At 68.9% G+C, this 10,562-nt stretch overlaps 1 protein-coding gene across 1 annotated transcript in view; it reads left to right on the top strand.

Annotated features, from left to right (window-relative positions):
- Positions 1-7,656: 7,656 nt before the first annotated feature.
- Positions 7,657-10,562, top strand: part of LOC105730961 (ankyrin repeat domain-containing protein 62) — an 81,089-nt gene continuing 78,183 nt past the window's right edge. The window contains exon 1 of the mRNA XM_064371099.1: positions 7,657-7,737. Coding sequence (XP_064227169.1) covers positions 7,709-7,737 — 29 coding nt within the window. The 5' untranslated portion in view covers positions 7,657-7,708. The remainder of the gene's footprint in view (positions 7,738-10,562) is intronic.

The raw sequence follows: 10,562 nt of genomic DNA, 5'->3' as shown, positions 1-10,562 counted from the left end.
CACGGCGTTTCGGCACCTACACCTGTCCAGAGACCCAGGCCTCCGGCACTTACCCCTGTCCAGAGACTCAGGACCCCGGCACCTACCCCTGTCCTGAGACCCGGGCCCCCGGCACCTCCCCTGTCCAGAGACTCAGGACCCCTGGCACCTACACCTGCCCAGAGATACCCGCCCCCAGCAGCTACCCCGTCCAGAGACCCAGGCCAGCCGGCACCTACCACTGTCCAGAGACCCAGACGCCCCCGCATTTGCCCCTGTCAAGTGACCCAGGTCCCCCCGGCACCTGCCCCTGTGAAGAGACCCAGGATCCCCGGCAACTACCCCTGTCCAGAGACACAGGCCCCCCGGCACATGCCCCCGTCCAGAGACCCAGGCCCCCCGGCACCTACCCCTGTCCAGAGACCCAGGCCCCCCGGCACCTACCCCTGTCCAGAGACCAAAGACCCCCGGCACGTACCCGTGTCAAGAGACCCAGGCCCCCTGGCACTTGCCTCTGTCCAGAGACCCAGGTCCCCCGGAACCTACCCCTGTCCACAGACCCAGGCCCCCCGGCACATGCCCCTGTCCAGAGGCCCTGGACAGCGACACCTACCCAGGCCCAGGCCCCCCGGCACCTACCCCTGTCCAGAGACCAAGGCCCCCTGGCACCTGCCGCTATCCAGAGGCCCTGGACCCCGGCACCTACACAGGCCCAGGCCCCCCGGCATCTATCCCTGTCCAGAGAACCAGGCTCCCTGGCACCTACCCCTATCCAGGGACCCAGGCCCATGACACTTACCCCGTCCAGAGACCGAGGATTCCTGGCACCTACCCCTGTCCAGAGACCCAGGCCCATGGCACTTACCACGTCCAGAGACCGAGGACCCCCGGCACCTACCCCTGTCCAGAGACCCAGGCCCCCCGGCACCTACCACTGTCCAGAGACTCAGGCACCCCGGCACCTCGCCCTGTCCAGAGGCCCTGGACCCCGGCACCTGCCCCTGTCAAGGGACCCAGGCTCCCTGGCACCTGCCCCTGTCCAGAGACCAAGGCCCCCTGGCACCTACAGCTGTCCAGAGACTCAGGACCCCGACACCTGAACATGTCCAGATGCCCTGAACCCCGGCACCTGCCCCTGTCCAGATACCCAGGGGCCCCGGTCACTGCACCTGTCCAGAGACCCAAGCACCTAGGCACCTACCCCTGTGTAGAGACCTAGGCCCCCCAGCACCTACCTCTGTCCGGAGACCCAGGCCCCTGGCACCTGCCCCTCTCCAGAGACCTAAACCCCCGGCACCTTTCCCTGTTCAGAGGCCCTGGACCCCGTCACCTACCCAGGCCCAGGCCCCTTGGCACCTGCCCCTGTCCGGAGACCCAAACCCCCAGCACCTGCCTCTGTCCAGAGGCCCAGGACCCCGCACCTACCCCTGTCCAGAGACCAGGGTCCCCCAACACCTACCCCTGTCCAGTGGCCGAGGTCCCCCAACACCTACCCCTGTCCAGCACCCCACACCTACCCCTCTCCGGAGACCCAGGCCCCCAGGCACCTACCCGTGTCCGGAGACCCAGAAACTCCGGCACCTACCCCTGTCCAGAGACCCAGGCCCCCCGGCACCTACCTCTGTCCAGAGACCCAGGCCCCCCGGCACCTACCCCTGTCCAGAGACCCAGGCGTCCCCGCATCTGCCCCTGTCAAGAGACCCATGCCCCTCGGTACCTGCACCTGTCCACATGCCTTGGACCCAGGCACCTGCCAATGTCCAGAGACCCAGGTCCCCCGCCCCAGAACTGTCCAGAGAGCCAGGCCCTCTGGCAACTACCCCTGTCTAGAGGCCAAAGCCCCAGGCACCTACCCTGTCCAGAGACCCAGGACCCCGGCACCTAACCCTGTCCAGGGACCCAGGTCCCCGGCACCTACCCCTGTCCAGAGGCCCTGGACCCCGGCACCTACCCAGGCCCAGGCCCCCAGGCACCTACCCCTGTCCAGAGACCCAGGCCCCTTGGCACCTGCCCCTGTCCAGAGGCCCTGGGCCCCGGCACCTACCCAGACCCAGGCCCCCCAGCACCTACCCCTGTCCAGAGACCCAGGACCCTGGCACCTACCCATCCACAGACTCAGGACCCCCGGCACCTACTCCTCTCCAGAGACCCAGGATCCCTGCACCTACCCCTGTCCACAGACCCAGGCCCCCCGGCACCTACCCCTGCCCAGAGACCCGGGACCCCGGCTCTTATTCCGTCCAGAGACACAGGACCCCTGGCACATACCCGTGTCCACAGACCCTGGACCCCGGCACCTGCCCCTGTCCGGAGACCCAGGCCCCCCGTACCTACTCCTGTACAGAGACTCATTACACCGGCACCTACCCCGTCCAGAAACCCAGGCACCCTGGCACCTACCCCTGTCCAGACACCCAGGCCCCCGGCACCTACGCCTATCCAGAGACCCAGGCCCCCGGCACCTGCCCCCGGCACCTACCCCCGTTCAGAGTCCCAGGCCCCCGGCACCTGCCCCTGTCCAGAGACCCACTCCCCCCGGCACCTGCGCCGGTCCAGAGGCCCTGGACCCCGGCACCCACCCAGGCCCAGGCCCCCCAGCACCTACATCGGTCCAGAGACCCAGGCCCCCCAGCAGCTGCCCCTGTCCAGATACCCAGGGACCTCGGCACCTACCCCTGTACAGAGACCCAGGATCCCCCCACCTACCCCTGTACAGAATCCCTGGACCCCGGCACCTACCCCCATCCAGAGACCCAGGCCCCCCATCACCTACCCCCGTTCAGAGACCCAGGGCCCCGGAACCTATCCCTGTCCAGAGACCCAGGCCACCTGGCATCTACCCCTGTCCAGAGACCCAGGCCACCTGGCACCTACCCCGTATAGATGCCCTGGAGCCCGGCACCTACCCCTGTCCAGAGACCCAGGCCACCTGGCACCTACCCCGTTCAGACGCCCTGGACCCTGGCACCTACCCTTGTCCAGAGACCCAGGCCCCCAGACACCTGACCATGTCCAGAGACCCAGGCACCCCAGCACCTGACCCTTTCCAGAGACCCAGGCCCCCCGGCACCTGACCCTGTCCAGAGGCCCTGGACCCAGGCACCTGCCCATGTCCAGAAACCCAGGCCCCCCGGCGCCTGCCCCCGTCCAGAGACCCAGGCCCCCCATCACCTACCCCCGTTCAGAGACCCACGACCCCGGGCACCTACCCCCGTCCAGAGACCCAGGACCCCTGGCTCCTAAACCCCTCCAGAGACCCAGGACCCCCCGCACCTACCCCTGTCCAGACACTCAGGACCCCTGGCACCTAACCGTGTCCCGAGACCCAGGACCCCCGACACCTAGCCCTGTCCAGAGACCCTGGACACCAGCACCTACCCCTGTCCACAGACCCAGGCCGCCCGGCACCTACCGCTGTCCACAGACCCAGGCCGCCCGGCACCTGCCCCATCCAGAGACCCAGGCCACTCTGCACCTACCCCCGTACAGAGACCCACGACCCCGGGCACCTACCCCCGTCCAGAGACCCAGGACCCCTGGCACCAAAACCCCTCCAGAGACCCAGGACTGCCCGCACCTACCCCTGGTCCAGACACTCAGGATCCCCGGCACCTAACTGTGTCCCGAGACCCAGGACCCCCGGCACCTAGTCCTGTCCAGAGGCCCTGGACACCGGCCCCTACCCCTGTCCACAGACCCAGGCACCCGGGCACCTATCCCTGTCCACAGACCAATGCCCCCTGGCACCTACCCCTGTCCAGAGACCCAGGCACCCCGGCACCTACCCCTGTCCAGAGAACCAGGCCCCCGGCAGCTACCCCTGTCCAGAGACCCAGGCCTCCCGGCATCTACCCCTGTCCAGAGACCCAGGCGTCCCCGCATCTGCCCCTGTCAAGAGACCCATGCCCCTCGGTACCTGCACCTGTCCACATGCCTTGGACCCAGGCACCTGCCACTGTCCAGAGACCCAGGTCCCCCGCCCCAGAACTGTCCAGAGAGCCAGGCCCCCTGGCAACTACCCCTGTCTAGAGGCCAAAGCCCCAGGCACCTACCCTGTCCAGAGACCCAGGACCCCGGCACCTAACCCTGTCCAGGGACCCAGGTCCCCGGCACCTACCCCTGTCCAGAGGCCCTGGACCCCGGCAGCTACCCCTGTTCAGAGACCCAGGCCCCCAGCACCTTTCCCTGTCCACAGGTCCGGGCACCAGGCACCTACCCCTGTCCAGAGGCCCAGGACCCCGCCACCTACCCCTGTCCAGAGACCCAGGCCTCCAGCACCTTTCCCTGTCCAGAGGCCTTGGACCCTGGCACCTACCCAGGCCCAGGACCCCCGGCACCTACCCCCATCCAGAGACCCAGGACCCCTGGCACCTACCCCTGTTGAGAGACCCAGGCCCTCGGCACCTACCCTGTCTAGAGTCCCTGGACCCCGGCACCTACCCCTGTCCAAATACCCAGGCCCCCTCACACCTGCCCCCGTTCTGAGACCCAGGTCCCCGGCACCTGCCCCTCCAGAGAGTCAGGCCGCCCGGCACCTACCCCTGATCAGAGACCCAGGCCCCCTGGCACCTACCCCTGTCTGGAGACCCAGGAGCCCCTGCATTTGCCCCTGTTAAGGCACCCGGGCCCCTGGGCACCTGCCCCTGTCCAGAGGCCCTGGATCCCAGCACCTGCTCCTGTCCAGAGGCCCTGGATCCCAGCACCTGCCCCTGTCCAGAGACCCAGGACCCCGGCACCTACCCCTGTCCAGAGACCCAGGCCCCCCTGTACCTACCCCTCTCCATAGACCCAGGGCCCCCGGCACCTACCTCTGTGCAGAGACCCAGGCCCCTATGCACCTACCCCTGTCCACAGTCCCAGGCCCCCGGCACCTGCCGCTATCCAGAGACCCAGGCCCCCCGGCACCTCCCCCTCTCCAGAGACCCAGGCGCCCCGGCACCTGAACCTGTCCAGAGACCCAGGCCCCACGGCACCTACCCCTGTCCAGAGACGCAGGCCACCCGGCACCTGCCCCTGTCCAGAGGCCTTGGACCCCGGCACCTGCCCCCGACCAGAGACCGAGGCCTCCCGGCACCTGCCCCTGTCCAGAGACCCAGGCCTCCCGGCACCTGCCCCTGTCCAGAGACCCAGGCCTCCCGGCACCTACCCCTCTCCAGAGACCCAGGCCCCCCTGCACCTACCCCTGTCCAGAGAACCAAGCCCCCCAAACCTACCCTGTCCAGAGACCCAGGCCCCCGGCACCTACCCCGTCCAGAGATGCAGACCCCCGGCACCTACCCCTGTCCAGAGACCGAGGCCCCCCGGCACCTACCCCCGTTCAGAGACCGAGGCCCCTCGACACCTGCCCCTGTGCAGAGGCCCTGGACCCTGGTACCAACCCAGATCCAGGCCCCCTAGCACCTACCCGTGTCCAGAGACGCAGGCCCCTCGGCATCTACCACTGTCCAGAGACCCAGGACCCCGGCACCTACCCCTTTCCAGACCCCCAGGCCCCCGGCACCTACGCCTGTCCAGAGACCCAGGCCCCCGGCACCTACCCCTGTCCAGAGACCCAGTCCCCCGGCACCTACCACCATCCAGAGACCCAGTCCCCCTGGCACCTATCCCTGACCAGAGACCCAGGACCCTTGGAACCTACGGCTGTCCAGACACACAGGCCCCTGGCACCTACCCCGAGACCTAGGACCCCGGCACATACCACTGTCGAGACACACAAGACCGTGGCGCCTACCCCTGTCCAAAGACCCAGGCCCCCCGACAGCTACCCCTGTCCAGAGACCAGGCCCCCCGGCACCTACACTTGTCCAGAGACTCGGGACCCCAGCACCTACCTGTGTCCACAGATGCAGGTCCCTGGCACCTACCCGTATCCAGAGGCCCTGGACCCCGGCATATACCCAGGCCCAGGCCCCCCGGCACATACCCTCGTCCAGAGACCCAAGACCCCTGGCACCTACGCCTGTCCAGAGACCCAGGCCCCCGTCACCTATCCCTCTCCAGAGACCCGGGCCTCCCGGCACCTGCCCCGGTCGAGAGGCCCTGGACCCTAGCACATACCCAAGCACAGACCCCCCGGCACCTAACCCTGTCCGGAGACCCAGGGCGCCCGGCACCTACCCCTGTCCAGAGACCCAGGTCCCCGGCATCTACCCTGTCCAGAGACCCAGTTCCCCGGCATCTACCCTGTCCAGAGACCCAGGAACCCGGCACCTATCCCTGTCCAGAGACCCAGGCCCCCGGCACCTACCCCTGTCCAGAGGCCCTGGACGCCGGCAGCTACCCCCGTTCAGAGACCCAGGCCCCCAGCACGTGACCGTGTCCAGAGATCCAGGCCCCCCAGCAACTGCGCCTGTCGAGACACACTGGACCCTGGCATCTACCCACGCCCAAGCCCCCCGGCACCTACCCCCGTCCAGAGACCAAGGAACCTTGGCACCTACGCCTGTCCAGAGACCCAGGCCCCGGACACCTACCCCTTTCCAGAGACACAGGTGCCCCTGCATCTGCCCCTGTCAATAGACCCAGGCCCCACGGCACCTGCCCCTGTCCAGAGACCCAGGCCCCCCGGCACCTACCCCTGTCCAGAGACCCAGGCTCCCGGCACCTACCCCGTCCAGAGACCCAGGTCCCCCGGCACCTAACCCTGCCGAGAGGCCCTGGACCCCGGCACCTACTCAGGCACAGGCTCCCCAGCACCTACCCCCGTTCAGAGACACAGGCTCCCGGCACCTGTCCCTTCCAGAGACAGAGGCCCCCGGCACTTGCCCCTGTCCAGGGACCCAGGTTCCCAGCATCTGCCCCTGTCCAGACGCCCTGGACCCCGGCTCCCACCCAGGCCCAGGCAGCCTGACACCTACGGCCGTCCAGAGACCCAGGACCCTGGAATCTACCTATGTTCAGAGACCCAGGCCCCCCAGACCAGACCCTGTTCAGAGGCCCTGGACCCCGGCACCTACCCAGGCCCAGGCCCTCAGGAACCTACCCCTGTCCAGAGACCCAGGCCCCCCAGCACCTACCCCTGTCCAGAGACCCAGCACCCCCGGCACCTTCCCCCGTCCAGAGACCCAGGCCCCCGGCACCTACCCCTGTCCAGACACCCAGCACCCCCGGCACCTTCCCCTGTCCAGAGACCCAGGCCCCCCAGCAACTAGCCCTGTCCAGAGACACAGGCCCCCCAGCAGCTGCCCCTGTCCAGATACCCAGGGACCTCGGCACCTACCCAACGTACAGAGACCCAGGCCCCCCAGCACCTACCCTTCTCTGGCTGCCTGCCCTCGGAGAAAAGCTGCGCTCCCTCAAGCTCCAGGGATCCGGGGGCCTGCCGCCGCCCTTTCCGGGCGCGCACCTGGAAGTCCCGAGCTGGGGCCCCGCCTTAGTCGCCTACTCCAAAGCCCCGCCCCGCCGCGCTTCACCGCGCCTGCGGCGCTGCTCCACCGCCCCGTCTCGCTACACCGCGCCTGCGCCCCACTCCATCGCCCGCTCCCGCTCCACCGCGCCTGCGCCTCGCTCCACGGCCCCGCCCCGCTCCGCGGCGCCTGCGTCCTGCTCGACTGCGTCTGCGTAGCGAGCGCCAGTGTTGCAGTTGCAGTCCGTCGGGGGCAGTGCGCGGGTCGTCTGGCGGTTGCGGAGTCGTTGGCGTCCGCCGCGAGGGAGCGTCGGCGTGGAGGCGCCTTCTGGCTCGGGCTGGGACCGGCTGGAGCGCGAACGAGTAACGGCGGCAACTGCGGGCATGTGGACGGCGGCCTCAGCGGCCAGCAGGTAAGCTCCGAGCGGGGGAGGGTGGGTCTTGCAGGCCCCTGACGGGGTGCGGGTTGCGGGCGTGCCAGGGTTGCGGCGGCCTGGCCGAGGGTGTAGGCGAGCGCGGCCTGAGCGGAGTCCGTTCGGGAATTGTCCTTCCGGCGGCGCCCGCACCGCGCCCACTGCCGGCCGGCCCTCGACGGGGACCCGGGCGGGGCGGGCCTCGGTCTCGGGGCGGGCGAGCGCTCCTTCTTCGCCGGCCCGTACTCCTCCGTCTTCCCATTTCCTCCGCACCCAGCCAACGTGGCCGCAACTCTCCTGTCTCCACTTACTGGACGTTGCCGGCCTCTTTGCCAGGGGGCCTGGGCCTCGGTAGGTGCCGGGTTCCAGGGCCTCTGGACAGGGAAAGGTGCTGGGGGGACTGGGTCTCTGGACAGGGGCTGGTGCCGGGGGCCTGGGTCTCTGAACGGGGATAGGTGCCGGGATCCAGGGCCTCTGGACAGAGGTAGGTGACGGGGGCCTGGGTCTCCGGACAGGGTAGGGGCTGGGGGCCTGGTTCTCTGGAAAGGGTTAGGTGTCGGGGTCCTGGGTCGCTGAACAGGGGTAGGTGTTGCGGTCCTGTGCCTCTGGACAGGGGTAGGTATTGGGGGACCTGGGTCTTTAGACAAGGGTAGGTGTGGGGTCCTGGGCCTCTGGACAGGGGCAGGTGCCGGGGTCCAGGGCCTCTCGACAGGGGCACGTGCCGTGGGGCCTGGGTCTCTGAACAGGGGTAGGTGCCGGGGGCCTGGGTCTCTGGACAGGGGCTGGTGCCGGGGGCCTGGGTCTCTCAACGGGGTTAGGTGCCTGGGGCCTGGGTCTCTGGACAGGGACAGGTGCCTGGGGGCCTGGGACTCGACATGGGTAGGTCCCGGGATCCAGGGCCTCTGGATACGGGCAGGTTCCGGGGGGCCTGGGTCTCTTGACAGGGGCAAATGCAGGGGCACCTGGGTCTCTGGACAGGGATAAGTGCTGGCTGGCCTGGGTCTGGGGACAGGGGTAGGTTCCCGGGGGGCCCGGGTCTCTGGACAGGGGTACGTGCCGGGGTCCAGGGCCTCTGCACAGGGCTAGGTGCCGGGGGCCCTGGGTCTCTGGACAGGGGTAGGTGCCGGGGGCCTGGGTCTCTGGACAGGGGTAGGTGCCTGGGGGCCTGGGTCTCTGGACATGGGTAGGTGCGGGGTGCTGGACAGGGGTTGGTGTTGGGGGACCTCGGCCTCTGTACAGGGGTAGGTGTTGGGGGACCTTGGTCTCTGGACAGGGGTAGGTGCGGGGTCCTGGGCTTCTGGACAGAGGCAGCTGCCGGGGGTTGGGGTCTTTCGACAGGGGCAGATGCCGAGGGGCCTAGGCCTTGGTAGGTGCCGGAGTCCAGGGCCTCTGAACAGGGGCAGGTGCCGGGGCTTAGGTCTCTGTACAGGGGCAGGTGCCGGGGGGGCCTGGGTCTGTGGACAGGGGAAGGTGCCGGGGGGGCTGGGTGTCTGGACAGTGGTAGGTGTCGGAGGGGCTGGGTGTCTGGATAGTGGTAGGTGCCGGGGGGCCCGGGTCTCTGGACAGGGGTAGGTGCCGGGGGGCCCGGGTCTCTGCACAGGGGTAGGTGCCGGGGGGCCCGGGTCTCTGCACAGGGGTAGGTGCCGGGGGGCCCGGGTCTCTGCACAGGGGTAGGTGCCGGGGGGCCCGGGTCTCTTGACAGGTACAGGGGCCGGGGGGCCTGGGTATCCGGACAGGGGTACCCTGGCCAGGGTCCAGGGCATCTGGACATGTTCAGGTGCCGCGGGCATGGGTCTTTTCACACGGGCAGATGCGGGGGCGCCTATGTCTCTGGACAGAGGTAGGTGCCGGAGGGCCTGGGTCTCTGGACAGGGGTAGATGCCGGCGGGCCTGGGTCTCTGGACAGGGGTAGGTGCCGGGGGTCCTGAATCTCTGGACAGGGGTAGGTGCCCGGAGCCTGGGTCTCTGGACAGGGGTAGGTGCCGGGGGGCCTGGGTCTGTGGACAGGGGTAGATGCCGGGGTCCAGGGCCTCTGGACAGGGCTAGGTGCCGGGGTGCCTGAGTCTCTGGACAGGGGTAGCTGCTGGGGGCGGGTGTCTCTGGGCAGGTGTAGGTGCCAGGGGTCCTGAGTCTCTGGACAGGGGAGGTGCCGGGGGCCCGGGTCTCAGGACAGGGGTAGGTGCCGGGGTCCTGAGTCTCTGGACAGGGGTAAGTGCCGGAGGCCTGGGTCTCTGGACAGGTGTAGGTGCCGGGACGCCTTGGTCTTTGGATAGGGGTAGGTGCTGCGGGGCCTGGGTCTCTGGAAGGGGCAGGTGCCTTGGTCTCTGTATAGGGGTAGGTGCTGGGGGGCCTGGGTCTCTGGAAGGGGCAGGTGCCGGGGGCCTAGGTCTCTGAACGGTGGTTGGTGCCAGGGGGCCTGGGTCTCTGGACGGGTAGGTGCCAGGGGTCCTTGGTCTCTGGACGGGGGCAGGTGCCAGGGGGCCTGGGCCTCGGTAGGTGCCGGGTTCCAGGGCCTCTGGACAGGGAAAGGTGCTGGGGGGACTGGGTCTCTGGACAGGGGCTGGTGCCGGGGGCCTGGGTCTCTGAACGGGGATAGGTGCCGGGATCCAGGGCCTCTGGACAGAGGTAGGTGACGGGGGCCTGGGTCTCCGGACAGGGTAGGGGCTGGGGGCCTGGTTCTCTGGAAAGGGTTAGGTGTCGGGGTCCTGGGTCGCTGAACAGGGGTAGGTGTTGCGGTCCTGTGCCTCTGGACAGGGGTAGGTATTGGGGGACCTGGGTCTTTAGACAAGGGTAGGTGTGGGGTCCTGGGCCTCTGGACAGGGGCA

Source organism: Aotus nancymaae, unplaced genomic scaffold (assembly GCF_030222135.1).
Source record: "Aotus nancymaae isolate 86718 unplaced genomic scaffold, 86718_ANA_hifiasm-v0.15.2.pri h1tg000119l, whole genome shotgun sequence".
NCBI classification, from domain to species: Eukaryota; Metazoa; Chordata; class Mammalia; order Primates; family Aotidae; genus Aotus; species Aotus nancymaae.
Note: the sequence above shows the minus strand (reverse complement) of the source record. Positions and strands in the feature narration are given on the sequence as shown.